Below are 17,730 nucleotides of genomic sequence, written 5' to 3'. Positions count from 1 at the left end.
AAAAGCTTGAAAACTTAAAATAACATTTTTGACCAATGAATCACACCATTGCATACAAAAGGAACAATTACACTAAACAAAAGAGACTAAAATGTTAACCATTTTTAGTTTAGCACAGTGTCAAAGTAAGACAATTTATGAGAACAGGTGCATATTATTATTTCAAACTTGCCTTATAGTGTCGATTGTTTAAAACAACTGCCTTCTATGAACTGATTCTTATTTTACCCACCTTATTTTTTCCATAAGAGTGGGTATGGCCATTTGTAAATTTTATGGGTCTGGCTACTGGTCTCATTGCATCCAGCTATTTTTAGCTGTACAAAACAGATGGTTTTGCTGCTTGATATTACAAATTGGTGTGTCTTACCATATTACTTTAATGTATTATATTAATTATGAGCACACTGGTTTGTAGTGCAAACAGTTTTACCGTTTACTGCATGCTATTCGTTTATGCTGGTCCTTGACCAGCAACATGACCAGCATAAACCAGCTAAGGACCAGCTTAAACCAGCATCAAAACATACCTACCAGCATATGCTGTTTTTTCACCAGGGAGTAAATCGCGACACCCCAATGTACATAAAATTGACAATTGACATCTTTTGGAACACAGAAGATACTCTGAAGAATGATATACATTGTTTTGAGGAAAAACATATTTATATTCTATGGAAGAAAGAAGTCATATAGGTTTGGAACGACATGAGGCTTTGCACTCACCTTACTGTTTGTTCAGTTACCCGGATGCGCGGCCATATTGGCGATGCTCGGAAGTAAACAACAGCATTGATTGCACGGTTAATGTACTACTGAGTATGTTGTTCTGCTAAATTATGCTGTCTAAACCACAGAAAAAACATGTGGAAGCTGCTAAATCATATAGAGAAGGACTTAGTATGCAGGAAATGGCACAATATTTTGACAAACTAAAGTTAATAGGTGGTAAAAATACATACAAGCAGTATTAATTAAGATGTTAGCCTAATATTTAACTTATCTGACCGGAAATTATAAGAACAAACATGAATGTTATCAAGATTCTTGCCCTGAAAATCCTGGTTCAGTTTGACCAACCACAAATGCCTTTTGTTCCTCTGACAGTTTTTTGCACTCTTCTTGATTTGTTATAACTTTCGGCGGTCTATAGTACTCCCAAATGTTTTTCCCGGTATGACCGATTAGTACAGCCCGAAACATTACACTAATCGACCGTTTCCAGCAGCAAAAATCAGCAGTAAGTTTCGTTCAGTTCAGTGGCACTGTTTACATTTAGTGCTGCATTTTTATTTTTAGTTGAACTGTGCCTGGGATACACTTAGCCTCAAATTACAGCAAGTCAAATTCAGATTTTGCAGTCTCTACTAATGAGCTGATGAGTTGAATCAGGTGTTAGATGAGGGAGACATACAAAATGTGCAGCGTGGGGGAAGCAATGATCTAGATATTCCTGTCTGAAGCAATAGATTTCATCAAGCAAAATGAGTGTAATCAAATTTTGCATACAATGTAAACAAACCATTGATGTTTTTATCCAAAAATGTCAGGTCAAATACAAAAATCTGAAGCAAACATGTTTTAACAATTTCAAACTAGTAGAAAGTATGATATTTATTATCAAAAACTACTCATTTAGTCTCCAAGAACAAAATAGTCACTAAAGTGACATGCAAAGACTCCAGAAAACCAACTCTGTTAAATAAAACAGTAATGAATCCACTTCAGGCTTGAGTCTCTCATTAGAGTCATTTTGTCTTTTGTTTCTTGCGTGCTTGAAACTGTTCAGTTTTGTTTTTGATGGATTTGATGAGCAGTGATAAACTCGGGTCCATGACTTTAGTGGAGGATGACGGAGTCTCTTCTTTGTCCTTCATCTGTGTGGCTTTGCTCTTCACCGCTTCCTCCTGGCTGAGCTGCTGCTCCTCTCTGCGTTTGTGTTTCTCCTCTAAGATGCTCTGTGTTGCTTTGGTTTTCTTGTAGGCTGGGTCGGACGGGTCCAAGTTGTAAAGATGTGACGTGAACATAGCTTGGAAGCGCGGGTCGTGAACGTCCACCTGGAGAACCAGCAGAAATGGGAGTCAATAAGTTTGATTAAGTTTTTCAGAGAATTGATTCAAACTCTGCTTCAATGAACTGCACAAAAAACGCTTATCTAAAAATCATGACGGTAATGTTTTGAGACCCTGACCTGGAAGTTGTCCTCCACCAGTGGTGTGTTGCTCTTCAGGAGTTTCTTTCTTTTCTTCTTGCTCAGGTTCTGCTGCTCTACGATCTTGTCGTAGTTGAAATGTTTGTGCTTGTCCTCTTCGTCGTCGTCCATCAGCAGCTCCATCTCAGCCTAGACGACACGACACCGCCGTTAGCCATGATACGTCACCCACAAACACACATTCATGAACATGAGAGAAACATACCCTCTGTCGTTCCAGCTCTTCCCGTTCTTCTGGTGTCTTCTCATCATCCTTTTTCTTGTTCTTTTTGTTCTTTTTGTTTTTTAGGGATGCTACAGGGATAATACAGAGAGGATATAGATTAGAGCATTAATTGGCTTCATACAGCATGAGGGGAAATAAAAGTGTGGACTCATCACTGACTTGTCGAGCCGAGTTCCTCTTTGAAGAAGGGGTCGTCGAGGTCAACATCATCAGGAAGTTCATCATCACTGATCGCAGGCTCTGCATCCTCTGCATCCACTGCTTCCTGCACAAGACAAAAGAGCATACGTGAGTCAGAAGGACAGAAATAAAGGACAAACCATGTGATTGTTTCCTCAGCGACACATTTACCTTCTTTCCTTTCCTTTTCTCTTTCTTTTTCTCCTTTTTCTTCTGCAGGTACTGCTCCCATGGAGTCAGCTGATCTTTGCCCTCCATTTTCTTCTTAACAAGCTTCTCAGTTGTTTCCTTCAGTCCTAAAAAGCAATGAAATTAATATAAATTGATACAACATGCATATAAACATATGTTAATATTACAGTACATGTATCTACACTTAGTTTATATTTATTATAAAATATCTATTATTACATTATTAATACATTATATAGTCCTAATAAATAAAAAATATATATATTTTATTAAATATATACAAATTTAATACATATTCAATATGTATTAGTAAATAAAATTATTTAAAAATATATATATTTATATAGATACTGTTTATATACAAAACACGTTACATAACCATGTTTGCTGTCTTAAAACATTTTATATGTATATTATTTTATTAATTTTATATTATATACTTTCATATTATATTTACTGAATAAACACCTTCTATTATTAATAATTAATACAATATGTATTACAAATATATAATATATTTATATTGAATAAAAAAAATTCAATTAATTGTAATAAATTATATTAAATTAAATACAATTAAAATATATATTTGTAAATACTGTTGATATACAAAAGCATAAATAAAAACGCAATTTTATTTGCAGTCATAAAACATTTTGTATATATTTAATGTTATTATTTTTATATTTTATTTTTATTATATACAAAAAAATTAAAAATGAGAAATGGATATATATATATATATATATATATATAATGTAATATTTGCATATATACTTAATATTTTTTTTGTTTGTTTATTTTTATTATATATATATATATATATATATATATATATATATATATATATATATATATATATAAAACATTTGCACACACACACACACATATATATATAAAATAATTTCATAAATTTTATATTATATATTTTTGTATTAAATTTACTGAATAAACTGCTTATTATATTATTAATAATATAATATAGTAATATTACATATAAAACTTAAAAATTATATATATATATATATATATTTGTATATATTTTTAATATATTATTTGTATTTATTTTATTAATATATTTACATGAACTATAAAACTGCATATTATATTCTTTACTATTTATTAAGTAATATTATTTTTATATTATTATTTTTAGATATAAAATAAAAAATAAAATATATATATACACACACACACACACACACACACACACACACACACATATATATATATATATATATATATATATTATATATATATATATATATATATATTTATATATATAATATATATTTATATATTCATGTTTAGAATAAATAATTTATTAAATATAAATAAATGTAAAACTCTGATACCTGGTACCCATGTGACTTCCATGTCCATGCCCTCATCCTTCTCCTTGTCTTTGTCCTGAATGCTCTTCAATAGTTCTCTGTATTTAGCGATCTGCTCTGAGCTTTTCTTCCCTTTACTGCTCTTTTTCTCCTCAGGGAGAGGCTCAACGGGCTTCTCATCTAAGAGAACATTTAAGTCAACACAACAACATTTCTGATTGATGAAAAAGTACCAGTAACAGTAATGTTAATAGATGAATCATCACTAACCTTCAATCTGTTGCTCTGCCTCTGCCTCTTCCTCATCCTCTTCTTCTTCACTGGAGGAGGCCAGGTAAGCCTTGAAGTCCATGTCCAACAGGTCGTCCTTATTAAACTTCCTGCAGAGAGCTGTGACCCGGTCGTGATCCGTTTCATCCCACGTCAGCTCGACCTGTTGACAAGCAGCAGATACACAGACGTGTCATTTTACGTCGAGTACAACAGCTCAGATCTGATGTAGGATTCAGCGTCACAGACCTTGGCTGTGGTGGTGGCTGTCGATGTGAAAAGTTTGGGTTTGTAGGAACTGTAATCCACATCCGTGGCTCTGTCTTTCGGCTCGTCGTCAAACGTCACATCATCAGGGATGAATCTGCAAAACCACAGCCACAAACATGAGCCAAAGACAAATGACACAGCTTTTAATAATACGCAGTGCTTTCAGTTAAAACATTTATTCCGTTTTAACCCAAGTTTTGAGGGAATGTTTCTGTAAATGTGAGGTACTCACCGCAGGTCGATCATCGAGCAGCTGCTCTCGTACTCATAGCCGTCACACTCCTCGTAAATCTTTGCTGCCGTTTCAACGGAGTCACACTCCACCACGGCGTAGTAATACCTCAGACGCTTGAACTGATAGTCTCGCACTTTCTCTCTGTAGATCCTAAAAACACAAGTAATGAAAATAAAATCATCTTTGAAAACCATTCAGAGTGAATATAAAAACAGAAGACATCAAATACAGTCCAAAGACTGAAAAATATTGAGATATAGTGATAAAAAAAAATTGGAGGTTGTAAGATTTTTTAAATGTTTTTGAAAGACGTCTCTTCTGCTCACCAAGGCTTCATTTATTTGATCAAAAATACAGTAAAAACCGTAAAATTGTGAAATATTATTACAATTTAAAATAACTGTTTTTTGTATGAATACATGTTAAAATGTAATTTATTCCTGTGATCAAAGTTCAATTTTCTGCATCATTACTCCAGTCTTCAGTGTCACATGATCCTTCAGAAATCATTCTAATATGCTGATTTGATGCTCAACATTTCTTATTATTATGAATGTTGAAAACAGCTGTGCTGCTTAATATTGTAGGGAATATCATGACACATTTTTTAGGACTTTTGATGAATAGAAAGTTCATAAAAACATTTTTTTTAAAACAGAAATCTTTTACAACATCCCTTGCTGAATAAAAAAAAATATTCTTTCTTTCTTTCTTTCTAAAAAAAACACAAAACATTGGGTAGAACAGTTAAATTTTATTTAGACTGAATTATTTTAATTGATTTTTTTTAGCATTGAATGAATCATTAGTATATTTTAAACGAATGTTGGTCATATATCATATATCAAAAATGTTGGTCGAAAACATTTTTGATATGTATATATATTTTAATTAATTTTATATTATATATTTGTATACTATATTTACTGAATAAACAGCTTATCATATTATTAATGATATAATATAAACAGTATAAAATAAAACATGCATAAAACAGTGTAAAATAACATAAACAGTTTCAAATATAAACATGACACAAAATAAAGTCAAATTTTATTTAGACTGAATTATTTTAATAGATTTTTTTTTTGCACTGAATGAATAATTAGTATATTTTAAATAAATGTTGGTCATTTAAAATGCATTTTCTTCACTAAGTTCGTTTGCAATGCATTCCCCATTAAAAATCGGAAAAACTCCAGATGATGACTGTGGCCTGTACCTTTGCTCTTCTGTGTCGGCATCAGGGTCTTCCGGGAGGCTGGTGAGCTCCAGCGGACCCTGAGTCTGTTCTGCACTCATTCGCTCCTTTCCGAATTCAGACGGATAGATCTGACAAATGCATGCCAACAATTCAGATTCATATCTGCAGGACTGACATCTTACAGAACACAACTGATTATGAGATTGTGGAGAAAAGTGATAGGATAGTTACCGTCACAGATAGCACTACACCTCCTTTGGGCTTAAACGAACTGAAGAGAGCCAGAAGATCTTTAGCTTTCAGTCTGTCCCAGTTCATGTTACACACCGCCAACCGCCGGGACGCCTAAACACACAAACACAGGAAATAACATATTGAAACACACCAGCAACAAACACCCGTATGATGTAAAAATACTTTTTAAATACATTTTTGCACACTTTGCTTGATACAATTTTTAAATATTATAGAAATTACTACATTAAATATATTTTACGTAACACAAATACTATAAAATATTATTTTGATTTGATAAATGCACTACTGATCAAAGGTTTGGGGTCAGTAAAAGATTCTTCTTAGAAATTAATACATTCAGCAAGGATGCATTAAACTGATCAAAAGTGAGAGTAAAGAAATTTGCAATGTTACAAAGGCTTGATTTATATTTCAAATAATTTATATTAAATCAAAGAACCTTTTAAGTATCACTGTTTCCCAACAAATATAATAAATAAATAAACAGAAAAAAAAATGTTTTCAACACTGATAATTATAAAAAATGTTTTAGAGTAATGATGATGAAAATTCAGCTTTGCTTCACAGGAGTCAATTACATTTTAAAATATACACTTCCAGTCAAAAGTTTCTGAACAGTCAGATTTTTAATGTTTTTAAAGAAGTCTCTTCTGCTCACCAAACCTGTACAACAAAACAAGTACAACAAAAACATTTTGAAATATTTTTACTATTTAAAACAACAGCTTTCTATTTGAATATATTTTAAAATGTAATTTATTCCTGTGATTTTAAAGCTGAATTTGATGAATTGTTGCTAAAAAACATTATTTCTTCTTCTTCTTCTTTTGTTAAAAACACCTGAGTATATTTTTTTCAGGTTTCTTTGATGAATAGAAAGTTCAGAAGAACAGCATTTATCTGAAATAGAAATCTTTTGTAACATTACAAATGTCTTTATATCACTTTTGATCAATTTAAATCATCCTTGCTAAATAAAAGTATTAATTTCTATCATTTCTACCATTGTTAAATGGTGTCTAATGTTACAAAAGCTTTTTATTTCAGATAAATACTGATCTTTTAATCTTTCTATTCATCAAAAAATACTGAAAAAATGGTCTCAACTGTTTTAAATATCGCTAATAATAAAAAAATGTTTCTTAAACAGCAAATCAGCATATTAGAATGATTTCTGAAGGATCATGTGACACTAAAGACTGGAGCAATGATGCTGAAAATTCAGCTTTGATCACAGGAATTAAATTACATTTTAAAATATACTCAAATAGAAAATGGTTATTTTAAATAGTAAAAATATTTCACAATTTTACTGTTTTTGGTGTAGTTTTGGTCAAATAAATGCAAGCTTGGTGAGCAGAATAGACTTCTTTAAAAACATTAAAAATCTTACTGTTCAAAAACTTTTGACTGGTAATTTATTAAAATAGTAAATAGTTATTTTATTTTTTTGTAACGTATCACAATATTACTGTATATATTGAATTTCTAATCAAATAAATGCAGCCTTGATGAGCACAAAAGACCTCTCAGAAAACATAAAAAGAAAAAAAATCTTACTGACCCCAAACGTTTGAGCGGCAGTTTACGATAAATAAATCTTTCGGATGAATCTTACGTTGTCACTGCGTGGAGCATCTTTCCACATCTCTCCCCAGTCATGCTCAATCTCCTCTTCCTCACGACGGAGAAAGTCCTCCAACTCATCATCATCATCATCATCATCTTCATCAGAGCTGGTCTCAATGTTACCCTTCCCTCGGGCCAGATCGGGTCCACTTTCGCTGTCTTCTGACTCACTCTCGTCATCTTCATCAGCCTCCTCCTCCTCCTCACCTTCATCTTCTTCATCCTCTTCAACACCAGATTCCTCATCCTCATCTGTTAAAACCAACAGTATCAACGATAAATAACATAAACGGACACCACTTGTATAGTCTCCAGAAGATCAATAATGAATAATAAAAACAATATAAAAAATAATACAGTACCTTCTTCATACACTCTCACTCCCTTTACTAGCGGCTCTTTAGTTTTCTTAGCTTTTGGCTTCGGGATCTTCTCTGCATCATCTTCCTCTTCGGATTCATCGCTCTCATCTTCATCCTCAACTTGAGCCTTTTTCACTTTCTTTTCCTTCTTGGGCTTTTCCGGCTTCGTTTTCCTCTTCTTCGTCCGACAGTTCGGAGTCAGAGAGGTTGTAAAAGCGCTTGAGGTCCTCGGTGGACGTTTGGTTGACGGGTCGGCCACGTTTATCGACTGTGTACTTCACTTTAAAGCGTTTGTCATGGAACATGGACTTGAAGCGGCTGTCGATTTTGACTTTGTGCTCTTTGCTGGGCATCTCCCAGAAGCGAGGGTCCTTCCGGACCTTTGAGAAGCGGTCATCGCCGCTGTCTTTGGATGTCATGGTGATTATTTGGAAGAGCCTGATGAAAGCATCCACCTGTGAAAAACACAAAAGAGGTTCATTTCAAGTACACGTGAAACCAACTGTGTGGAATTACATCAAATGCTTGTTAGTGTATATTCATTCAAAGAAATGACATGACACAAAACAATGTGGCTCATGTCCAAGCTAAACAACAACAAAAAAACTAAATCAACTACTGATTTCAGCAAGTGATCTTAAACCGAAACAAAAAACAAAAAAATGTGTTACTGTGAGGAATATTGTCACACTTTATACAGCAGTATTACACATTGGAGATTTAACCCTTTAACTGTCACCGTAAATTATATATCATTTGAAAGCTTAGAAGCCCAAGAATCATCCTACAAAAGCCATTTTGAAATCGGACATTGCGTTACCATGGAAACGGCACTGTAAAATCTTTTGGCGGTCTCGTCCCCCTTAGCGGCGGTGTCAAGTGTCATATTACAAAATGCATTATGGTCTTTTAGAATCCAAACTTTTTATAATCTTGACAAAAAACATGTCATTGGAAAGGTCTGAGTCTCAGGATTTCATATTTGGTGGTTATTCTGTGATAGAAGTAAAATTGAGATTTAAATTCTATAGAGTTTGTATGGCACCCGGTGGCTGTTTGTGGTATAACGCCCCAAACAAACTTAACAGGAACCTCAATTTTTTTCATATCAACTTCAAATTTGGAACATAACTTATTTAGACATAAGGCTTCAATTTGATACCAAATTTAGGGTAAAACCTGTTATGTAAAATATGTATTTTAAATAAAATACAATAAAAATGGTACAACGCATTTTCTTTTTAGTAAATTTAAACTTCTATAACTTATTAATATTTTATTTTTTTTGAAAAAAAAAAAACACTTCTGGCATAATCTGCTGACTGTCTTCTTTGAAAAGAGACCAACCTTAGATCTGTATTCCAAAGTGTTCAGGAATTACAACAATTTAAGTTGGGACAGTGCACTTTCATGCCTGTTTAAAAAAAATGGGGGGTGACAGTTAAAGGGTTAAGTTCATTTACTAACTGGACATATTGTCAAATTATAGTTTATAAAACGTATACTTATCATTTGAGCATATGCACGTTCTTTTGTGTGATTGTGTAATTATTTGTTTACAGCTTCTGTCTTTAATTCACGCAGCACTGCACGGAATGTAATGACAAATAACCAAAACACTGCGTATGTCGTTCATTTACAAAATAATATCGCAATTTGGGATGAAAATCCCAAGAATTCAGTACAAAACTGACTGCGCAGTGAATAAAAACACTTGTATAAAGGCCAATACTGACCTGATGGCTTTTCCTGCGATCTTACAACACAGCTCCACACGTGTTTTCCCGTGATGCTTCTCTACTTCCGTTAGTACTCGGAAACCACGCCCTCTTTTGAATACGGCGAGACGAAGAGCTCAAAACACATCAGACGCGTGTCTGTGATTTCACTTTTGACATCCTGTATAGATTAGCTAACTTAAACTAAGAATAAATAAACAATTACTTGAAATAAAATGTTCAATAGCTGAAATAAAAAAAAAACAATATTTTTTTTATTTTATATCAGTTGCCAGTGCAAAACTTCTGATTTTCATTAAGTTTAAACTGATGTAGGCTTACTATAATTAAAACTAAAACCAAAATAAAAATGTAGAAAAGTAAATAAATGTGTAAAATAATAATAATAATGATGACAAAACACAAGTCAAATGAAAATGGAAATATAAAAATATTGTATACATTTATACATTATATATATTATATACTATATAAATAAATTCAAAATACAAATAAATATATAAATACACCAAACACTGAACTGAGGTTGTTTTGTTTAATTTGTGAGATTGTAGCTGGAAGTATAAACTGACTATTTAAATAAATTTTATTTAAAATAAAATAAACAATAGCTGATATATCATAAATATATATATATTTTTTTTTATATCAGTTGCCAGAGCAAAATTTCTCATTTTCATTAGATTTAAACTAATGTAGGCTTACTATAATTAAAACTAAAACCAAAATAAAAATGTAGAAAAATAAATAAATGTATTAAATAATAATAAACATTAATAATAATAATGACAAAACACAAGTCAAATGAAAATGGAAATATAAAAATATTATATTATATTATATTATATTATATTATATTATATTATATTATATTATATTATATTATATATAAATTAATTAAAAATATGAATAAATATATAAATACACCAAACACTGAACTGAGGTTGTTTTGTTTAATTTGTGAAATTGTAGCTGGAAATATAAATAAACTGACTATTTAAATAAATAAATGTTATTTTAAATAAAATAAACAATAGCTGATATATCATAAATATAAATATTTTTTTATGTTATATCAGTTGCCAGAGCAAAATTTCTCATTTTCATTAGATTTAAATTGATGTACACTTACTATAACTGAAACTAAAACTAAAATAAAAATATAAAAACATAAATAAACGTATTAAATAATACAAATAAAAATAATATAATAAACAATAAATATAAATAAACTTACAAATAAACACTTCAATCACTTCCATTATTCATCATCAGTTTTAAATCAGAAAACGTGACCCCCACGCCTGTTATGGTAACACACTAGCAATTTTATTGTTTATAGTTTATTATTTATTAAATGTCATTTCAGTTACTATTTTCACTATTATAGTTGAAAAATTAAATTTGAACTAAAGTAACACATTTTTAATGTTAGACAATTTTTCTGTATTTATCTAGACTTTCCTACTGAATGAATGTTATTTGCTGAATAAAACAGAATAGAATAGAATAGAATAATAGCATAGAAAGAACAGAACACAATAATATAATAAAAAGAATAGCACAGAGTAGTAAAATAGCATAGAATAAAAAATAGAATAGAATAGAACAATAGGAAATTAGAAAAGAATGGAATAGAATAGAACAGTATACAATAGAAAGAATAATAGAATAGAATAAAATAGAATAGAATAGAAAAATTGTTATTTTTAGCCAACCTTTAACAGACTCCAGTCCATGTTCCAGTGTCCGGGTATGATCCAGTCCACGTTTTACCTCAGATGTCTCAGTTGTATGACGCAGAGCCGAGCTGTGTTTAGACGCGCACAGATAAAATGTGCGGTAGAAATGATATGTTAAAATGAGAATCAATAAGGAAGCATGAATATCACTGTGAAAAGCCTCCGGTCTCTATGTCTGTCCAGAGGATGGAGGTGTCTCTCCTCCAGGCAGGGAGGCGCTATGAACGTGTTTGACAGGAGCATGAAGCGCAAGCAGAAGGAATGGGCTTCATCTTTACTGGACAGCGACAAATATAATTACCTCCGAGACGAGGTGAGATGGTTTACTGTATAAAGGGTGCGTTTGTCTTTCGGAGAACTGTAGTTGTGTTCATGAACTTATGCTTTGGTTGTGTTTGCAGGTGGGGAGCAGAGTGGCAGACAGAGTTTATGATGTCTCAAGGTCACAATGTTTTTTAAACATCATGTCATTGGTTTTTATAGAAATAGTTAAGCCAAAAATATGATTTTACTTACTGTCTTGCCGTTTCAACCATGTATGACTTGTTTGTTTTGTGGGATAGAAAAGTAGATACTAAGCAGAATGTCCAATCTGCTGATGTTGAGCTCCAAGAAAAAGCATCATGAAGTTGTACGTACTAACTGTGTGGTATATTTAAAGTCCTCTGAAGTAATTTGATAGTTTTGTGTCATGAACTGACAAATTTAAGTCATTTTTTGGCTTTTTGAAAGCTCGACAACTCCAGTCCCCATCCACTTTCACTGTAACAGCAACTTTGGCATCCTGAATAATATCTTGCATTTGTTTTTTATAAGAATAAACACAATCATGTAGGTTTTTAATAACATTTGGGTGAGTAAATAATAACAAAATTGTCATTTTTGATCCCCTGAATGTCATTGCAGGACTTTCCCACTGGCTCTGGATGTAGGATGCGGGAAGAGTCACATCGCAGAGCATTTGAGTAAGGTAAAACCGTTTTATATATATATATTTCATAGTCAAACACAAGAAGCTTGTACTTTCATTGTATGACATTGATTCTTTCTATTCTCAGGACGTTGTTGAACGTCTGTTTCTAACGGACATTTCAGACTCTTCCCTGGTAAGAGACTTAACATGTTAAAAACATGTTAAAATAAATAATACATGGCTTTAGTTATGCCAATTTTTGGAGTCAGTAAGACTTTTTTAAAAAAAGAAATTAATACCTTTATTGAGCAAGGATGCGTTAAATTGATCAAAAGTGACAGTAAAGACATTTATAATGTTACAAAATATTTTTATTTCAAATAAACGCTGTTCTTTTGAACTTACAATACAGATTTCACAAAAAAAAAATCAGCTGCACAACTGTTTTTAACATTAATAATAATAAATGTTTCTTAAGCAGCAAATCAGAATATTAGACTGATTTCTGAAGGATCATGTGACATAAGTACTTGAGTAATGATGCTGAAAATTCAGCTTTGCATCGCAGGAATAAATTACATTTTAAGATATATTCAAATAGAAAAGAGTTATTTTAAATTGTAATACTATTTCCTAGTTTCACAGTAAACAAATGCAGCCTTAATGAGCTTAAGAGACTTCAAAAGCATTACAATTCAGAATATCAACTCATTTTCAACTTCTTTCTCTTCTTTGTTCTTTAGAGGAATAGGAAGAAATGTGAGATGCCTACTCAGTGCGTTTTGGCAGATGAGGAGTTCCTGCCGTTTAAAGAAAACACGTTTGACCTAGCGCTCAGCAGCTTGAGGTACCTAACCGCTCCAGCAGGGCATGATGGGGAATTTAAAGATTTAAAGAACTGACATTTATAAAGCTGTATTTGTCTCCTTAGTCTGCACTGGATCAATGACCTTCCTGGAGCTTTGAGACAGGTATGAGGATCTAACAAAGCATGCAGTGTTGTCGTACATTATTAACAAATATATATCCAAAACAGGCAATTTTTGTTGTTTAGATTCACCAGGTGTTGAAGCCAGATGGCGTGTTCATTGGAGCAGTGGTCGGCGGCGATACGCTCTACGAGCTGCGATGTTCTCTGCAGTTAGCCGAGCTGGAAAGAGAGGGCGGCTTTGCGCCTCATATCTCACCCTACACAGCCGTCACTGATCTGGGCAACCTGCTGGGACAGGCTGGCTTCAACATGCTCACTGTGGTATAAATATATTAATATATATTAAATTACATAATCTGCACTTTCGTTTGATTTGAATTATGTGTGATTACACTGAGACATGTTATTGCATAATTCAGGACATTGATGAAGTTCAAGTTAATTATCCTGGTATGCTGGAGGTCATGAGTGATTTACAAGGTAAACTCTGCGTCTTTTAGATTTGGTGTCTTGTTATGTTATGAAATGGAGGGAGAATGTATTTACAGTTTATTCATGTACTCCAGGTATGGGTGAAAGCAACTGTGCATGGAACAGGAAGTCACTCTTACACAGAGACACTATACTGGCGGCAGCTGCCATTTATAAAGGTGAGATTGCAAACTGGGAACTGCAGCAAACGATTGGAGGAATTACTGTTAATTTAAATGAAATCAGTTTGACAATTTAAATTTCCATAAAATTTAATGTTACATTTACACTTAGTAGACGCTTTTATCCAAAGCGACTTACAAATGAGGACAGTAGAAGTTGAGGTAAACAGTGGGGTCAAAAGTTTACATACACCTTGCAGAATCTGCAAAATGTTAACTATTTTACCAAAATAAGAGGGATCATACAAAATTTTTTTTTAGTACTGACCTGAATAAGATATTTCAAGGTTCAAACACTCAATGATGCTCCAGAAGGAAACACAATGCATTGAGAGCTGGGGGGGTGAAAACTTTTGAACAGATTGAAGATGTGTACATTTTTCTTATTTTGCCTAAATATCATATTATATTTATTTAGTCCTGCCCTTCAGAAGCTACAGAAGATACTTACATGTTTCCCAGAAGACAAAATGAGCTAAATTTACCTGATCTACAAATTCAAAAAGTTTTAACCCCCCGGCTCTTAATGCATTTGTTTCCTTCTGGACCATCCGTGAGCATTTGAACCTTCTGTAACAGTTGCATATGAGTCTCTCAGCTGTCCTCAGTGTGAAAAGATAGATCTTATAATCATACAGTCATTGTTGGAAAGAGTTTAAATACACAAAAATGTTGAAAAACCAAAGAACTTGTGGGACCTGAAGGATTTTTCTGAAGAACAGCAGACAGTTTAACTGTTCAGGACAAACAAGGGACTCATGAACAACTATCACTAAACAAAAAAACACAGCTGTGGATCATTCAGGTAACAACACAGTATTAAGAATCAAGTGTATGTAAACTTTTTAATGGGGTCATTTTTATAAAAATATGGACTATATGTAAACGTCTTTTATGTGAAATATCTTACTCATTTAAATATCTAAATAAATAACATGCATTTTGTATGATCCCTCTTATTTTGGTAAAATAATTAACATTTTGCAGATTCTGCAAGGTGTATGTAAACTTTTGACCTCAACTGTAAGTGCTATGACAAGTCCCAGTTAGCCTGATGATATTAGATTTTATTTAAATATTATTTATTTAATAGCATTGTAATGAAAATTTAGATTTCCCTAAGAATTTTATTGTATATTTATTATTTCTATAGTAATTTTATAATAGAACAGTAGTTACATTTAAATGTAACAAATTTGATTTAAATACTATTTATTTAAAAATAACATTTTCATGAGTGTTCAAAGTGTTAATAGTGTTTATTTTATTATATATTTATTATTTCTACAATAATAATTTTAGGTAGAACAGTAACTCTCAACCAGTGGGCCTCAGCACACTTCTAAGAGAGGCTTAAAATGATTTAGACAGATATCATCTAAAACATTTAAAAATCTAAGATAAAATCATATTTTATAATTTGTTCCTTTAAAAACTAGCCTTTTAATATAAGAATCAGGGTTTTCATGATCTTGGACAACCTCCATATACTGTATGAGGAAAATTTCTGTGATTTCTAGACCTGGAAAAGTTGTAGAAATTAAAACATTAAGCCACTTACATTTTTTTTTTTATAATGAATATAATTTATGTAAGTATATTTATATATTTTGTTAATCTCTAAAATATTTTATTGCATGGAAATGTCTTTGACTAAAAAGAAAAAAATCAAACTAAAACTATACAAACTAAAATTATTTTAAATTCATTAGTAATACAAACCATGAAGAATATTCATTCAGTGGAATTATTGAGTTTATTATATTGCCACTCCTTGTTTCAGTAAATGAAATTTTGATAATGAGCAGCTTTTGTCATTATAGCAAAAGTATGAGAAATCTCATTAAGGGCCTTCAAGTATTGTCTTTGACAATGCCTTGGGTTAAAAAGGTTGAGAACGACTGATATAGAAACACTAAAATGTGTTTTGATTTCTTATAGAGATGTATGGCAATGAAGACGGTTCAGTTCCAGCCACATTTCAGATCCTCTACATGATTGGCTGGAAGCCTCACGAGTCTCAGGTCTGTTGCATTTTCATTGGTCAGCATAAAACAAACCACAGCCAATCACATTCCTCCAAAAGTGGAACTATAGTGAGATTCTAACTTCGCCATCTTGTGATGAATTTACAGGCGAAACCAGCGAAAAGAGGGTCGGCGAATGTCTCGTTTGCCGATCTGTCAAAAATAAACAAACTTCAGACCGACCACCAGAAAACCAACGACAAATCCTAGGAGATGAAGAGGTTTTATCCGTCCAGTCAACTCCGGATCTGTTTTACTCACATGAAGATGATTACACAGAAATGTTGCATCAACAAACTGTATTTTTGCAAAAGCTTCTTTGACAAATGTACTCCAACATAAATAAACAATGAATTTAATATGGTGCCAAACAGTTCATGTTACTCTCTAAAACTGAGTTACCAAATCAAAAGATTACATTCAGTACCAGAAATAAAAAAGCAAATGAAAATAGTTTTAAAAATGTAGACATCTTACTTTCAGTACTCTTTTAGAGAAAACAAGCATTTTAGTGTTCAACAGCTAATATAGCAGTAAATCCCTTTCCTTCAAACATCATGAGAACAAACTCCTCTGTACAGATCAAGTGTACAATACATTTACATATACATTCTGCATATACATATGGCTTCATAGTGTTCAAGATGAATCTTTAGAGTTCAATAGTTGTCAGTGGACATTGGACGCTATTACAGAATATTCTACTTAAACTCCATCCAGGGCGTACAACAGTCATTTTGAATCAAAAGCACTAGTTGTTTTCTGGAAGACATTAGCTCACATGTGCTATTTTGTGAGCTTTGACCTCTTAGTGTTTGTAAAAAACAAATCTGCTCAATATTAGCCTGAGTATCATGGATATTAGTACAGATTTGGTCTTTAATCTGGAGTACGTATGGATTGGAGCCAATAACAGGCTGAAATCAGTCTAAAGTAGTGGACATTCATAATATGCAGCAACTTAAACATGAAAATGAATTAAAGTGAATCACAAACCCAAGTAGCAGCTACAGGACGTCCTGTCCGTCCACAGAAACAGGCTTCATGGTCCTTGATGTAAACACGTTTAGAGCAGATTATGACGACCGTCTGTTGTCAGATTAACTTCATACTTCTTATTCTTCAAAGCGTTTAAAGCTCAATTAATGCCAGCAAGGCACAAACAAAACTATTTACATCTACTTTGGATCTTTTTTTCCCATTCTTTCTCTATTTCGAGTCACTCTGCCTTTCCTGCTCTTGATTAACAACTTTCCTGAGCGAGTTCATGAATGTCTGAATGAATCCAGCTCACATTTCACCTCAAAATATGTAGACAATAAAGCCTATTTTTGTATACATAGTATTTTTTCC

The 17,730-nt window shown here is 32.4% G+C and overlaps 2 protein-coding genes across 4 annotated transcripts; one reads left to right on the top strand and one right to left on the bottom strand.

Moving 5' to 3' along the window:
• Nucleotides 1-1,513: 1,513 nt before the first annotated feature.
• On the bottom strand, nt 1,514-10,218 carry esf1 (ESF1, nucleolar pre-rRNA processing protein, homolog (S. cerevisiae)). Its single transcript, XM_051120866.1, is given in 15 exon segments — nt 1,514-2,057; nt 2,192-2,341; nt 2,418-2,506; nt 2,598-2,703; nt 2,790-2,914; nt 4,166-4,324; nt 4,415-4,577; nt 4,664-4,778; nt 4,917-5,069; nt 6,142-6,251; nt 6,355-6,468; nt 8,000-8,262; nt 8,373-8,536; nt 8,538-8,827; nt 10,109-10,218. Coding segments are annotated over 14 exon segments (2,274 nt in total). The 5' UTR covers nt 8,792-8,827; nt 10,109-10,218; the 3' UTR covers nt 1,514-1,748.
• A 1,684-nt stretch (nt 10,219-11,902) lies between these two features.
• ndufaf5 (NADH:ubiquinone oxidoreductase complex assembly factor 5) lies at nt 11,903-16,736 on the top strand. Of its 3 annotated transcripts, XM_051139466.1 has the most exons (11): nt 11,903-12,166; nt 12,255-12,295; nt 12,760-12,823; nt 12,912-12,959; nt 13,510-13,613; nt 13,698-13,737; nt 13,821-14,018; nt 14,117-14,177; nt 14,264-14,347; nt 16,292-16,374; nt 16,486-16,736. In XM_051139466.1, exons 1-11 carry the CDS (start codon nt 11,993-11,995, stop codon nt 16,585-16,587), a joined length of 999 nt encoding a protein of 332 aa, XP_050995423.1. In that variant the 5' UTR covers nt 11,903-11,992; the 3' UTR covers nt 16,588-16,736. The 3 variants fall into 3 exon arrangements, with proteins under 3 accessions (XP_050995423.1, XP_050948110.1, XP_050995502.1); XM_051092153.1 differs by lacking the exon at nt 12,255-12,295 and having other exon boundaries at nt 12,119-12,190; XM_051139545.1 differs by lacking the exons at nt 11,903-12,166; nt 12,255-12,295 and adding an exon at nt 12,309-12,484.
• The last annotated feature ends 994 nt before the right edge of the window (nt 16,737-17,730 follow it).

The sequence above is a fragment of the Labeo rohita genome, chromosome 1, assembly GCF_022985175.1.
Source record: "Labeo rohita strain BAU-BD-2019 chromosome 1, IGBB_LRoh.1.0, whole genome shotgun sequence".
In the NCBI taxonomy this organism is placed as follows: domain Eukaryota; kingdom Metazoa; phylum Chordata; class Actinopteri; order Cypriniformes; family Cyprinidae; genus Labeo; species Labeo rohita.
The sequence above is the reverse complement of the archived record's forward strand: the minus strand, read 5'-3'. Positions and strand labels throughout refer to the sequence as shown.

Bases quoted from the DNA above. Each gene is read 5' to 3' on its own strand.
- ndufaf5 (XM_051139466.1), top strand. From the start codon at position 11,993: ATGAATATCACTGTGAAAAGCCTCCGGTCTCTATGTCTGTCCAGAGGA. The intron at 12,960-13,509 runs GTAAGAGACTTA...TTTGTTCTTTAG, and splicing joins ACATTTCAGACTCTTCCCTG to AGGAATAGGAAGAAATGTGA. The intron at 13,614-13,697 runs GTACCTAACCGC...TTGTCTCCTTAG, and splicing joins CTAGCGCTCAGCAGCTTGAG to TCTGCACTGGATCAATGACC.